This window comes from Dama dama, chromosome 16 (genome assembly GCF_033118175.1).
Source record: "Dama dama isolate Ldn47 chromosome 16, ASM3311817v1, whole genome shotgun sequence".
Lineage (NCBI taxonomy): Eukaryota > Metazoa > Chordata > Mammalia > Artiodactyla > Cervidae > Dama > Dama dama.
In genome coordinates this window covers 34,615,160-34,617,487 of record NC_083696.1, presented here as the reverse complement: position 1 = coordinate 34,617,487, position 2,328 = coordinate 34,615,160, and the positions used below count along the sequence as shown (strand labels likewise).

At 40.5% G+C, this 2,328-nt stretch overlaps 1 protein-coding gene across 1 annotated transcript; it reads right to left on the bottom strand.

Moving 5' to 3' along the window:
* Nucleotides 1–723: 723 nt before the first annotated feature.
* LOC133071239 (zinc finger protein 330) lies at nucleotides 724–2,099 on the bottom strand. The gene has a single exon (XM_061163770.1). It carries the CDS (start codon nucleotides 2,061–2,063, stop codon nucleotides 1,101–1,103), a length of 963 nt encoding a protein of 320 aa, XP_061019753.1. The 5' UTR covers nucleotides 2,064–2,099; the 3' UTR covers nucleotides 724–1,100.
* Nucleotides 2,100–2,328: the final 229 nt, after the last annotated feature.

The window sequence follows — 2,328 nt, the reverse complement described above, 5'->3', positions numbered from 1 at the left end:
CAAATAAGTCTTTATAGTAACTCAGAGGGCAAGACGCTAACAGCTGATCTGGATATCCAGCCCTGTAAGATCTACACATGTACACCCATGGCTGATTCATGTCAATATATGGCAAAAACCACAACAACATTGCAAAGTAATTAGCCTCCAATTAAAATAAATAAATTAAAAATAAAATAAAAAACAAACAAGAAAAGATTTACTAAGTCTTACACAGCTCTACAGTACAGTTCGGTCAGCTCTTAGACTGAAAATTCTCTAGCGCTGCTTCTTCAATGGGGCTTCCCAGGTGGCGCTGTTGTAGCCAAGCACCCCGGGGAAACAAACTCACTCAGAGGGACAGCGCAGATAATGGAGTGCAGTTTATTACACTGGTGGGGCCAAGGAAGAGTTTCTTCTTTTTTTTTTTTTTTAAGTGAGATACTAGATTTATTCAAAGAGAAATCAAATTTCCTGGGTAAAACAGCTGTGTGATAATACTGGTTCTGTGTCTCTGAAAAATGGCTATATGGTCACCTTTGTCCATACATTTACATAAATAACAGGTATTGTTCAGGACACACACTCAATGAATCAATGGCTGAAACATCCATATAATGACTTAAGATAACATGACTGGTTAATGAAAATTTAGCATATAACATCTGACTTTTATCCTATGGACAAACAAGAAAAAATACAATAATTCATTTTACCCATTTCATTTTACAAAATCAGACAAAATGATTTTACAAGCAGCTTTTTTAATAAAAACAGCAATTTCATTTCAAACAAATATATTATCATCCTATTCCTTTACCCTATATATGTATTTAATTGGCAAACCTACTAGATTACAGAAATCAGTAAAAATCCAATCCATGATCCTTCAATTGCTTAGATCAATCATATTACATTTGAAATTCATTTTTCTTAGGTTAGAAGCCTGATTATCAGTTCCTATTAAAATGCTATGCCCTACTCCTTGTCCCAGTAAATGTGACAAGTCTGCACAAGGCTAAGTAACAGTATGTATAATACTTTTGAACATCCACACATGATTCATCAAGCACACACATCCCAGCTCCTAAGACAAGGTCATCAAAGGGCAAGCAGCTCTCCTAGTTCTCTTGTTCCTCATAGTGAGCATAGCCACTGGCATAGGTCCTTCCTAAATTCAAATTAGTAAACAAATCTGATGACTCAGCATCTGAATCTTTTCCACCTTCATCTTCTTCCTCTTCGTCATCTTCTGCTTCGTACTCATCTTCTTCCTCATCATGGTAGCTAGCACCAGCATACTTATTAGATGCAAGGTTCTTCCAATAGGCATCATACCCAGAAGCTCCATCTCCCTCTTCACCTCCAGTTTGCCTGCCAAATTTCAGGGAGCGTGTTGACATGCTAAGATCCTTAGTTTCCTGAGTTTCGTGTCCACATTTAGGGCAGGGAGGCTGTTTTCCTTTTTCTTGCTTAAACACCTTGCTCCTTGTATGATCATCACAGAAACAAGCCTTACAACGGAGACAGGAATGTTGACCAAGCCGATTGCATGAAACGCATTTAAATGTTTCCGCTTCTAAAACCTGGCAGCTGGCTTGATGTTCAAACTGATCATCTTCACAGAGAAAGTTATGGCAAAAAGAACAACTGAAAATTCTGCCTCCGTGGTCCCACACACCCCGTTCACATTCCACACACTCAGCATCGGTAAGCGGGCAGGCACAGGCATGCGTGCTGAGACATTTCCTCCCATGACAGACCCAAGCTTCACAGAAGTCACATATTGCACCCACCATGGCAAGGCCAGTACTGTAGACACCAGCATGCTTTATGACACAGTCTGAAGACTTCATCATGCACTTTGTTTTCCCACACTGTGCACAAATCGGTACCTTCTGTACAGAATTACAAAAGTAGCAGAACGCTCTATTCTTCTGCCGCCTCTGACATTTGTCACATTCCATTGACGCATTGCATGGATGTTTAGCTAAATCTATGGTGCTTCTTGATGCTCTTAGCTGTTTTTCACGTTCCCGGCGGTTCTCTGCCTTCTTCCTTGCACCAGTCTTTTTTTTAGGCATTTTCCCTTCTTTAGACACTAGGAGCCGGACCGGACGTCCTCTCCAGAGTTTCTTCTTTAGCCAGGCACCCTGACTGTTTTTTGCGTCTGCCTTTTATACCTCGTGTGTATGTGACCAAGTCCCCATTCCCAACTTTCTCAAGTCTGCTCTGGAAAATGTTAGGAGGAGATACAATTAAGTTAGTCATGTTTCACATTCTGAAGGTCAGCTAGCCATGCAGTGCAGCCCACATTACTAGGCACCACTAAGATTATAGAAGGTATTC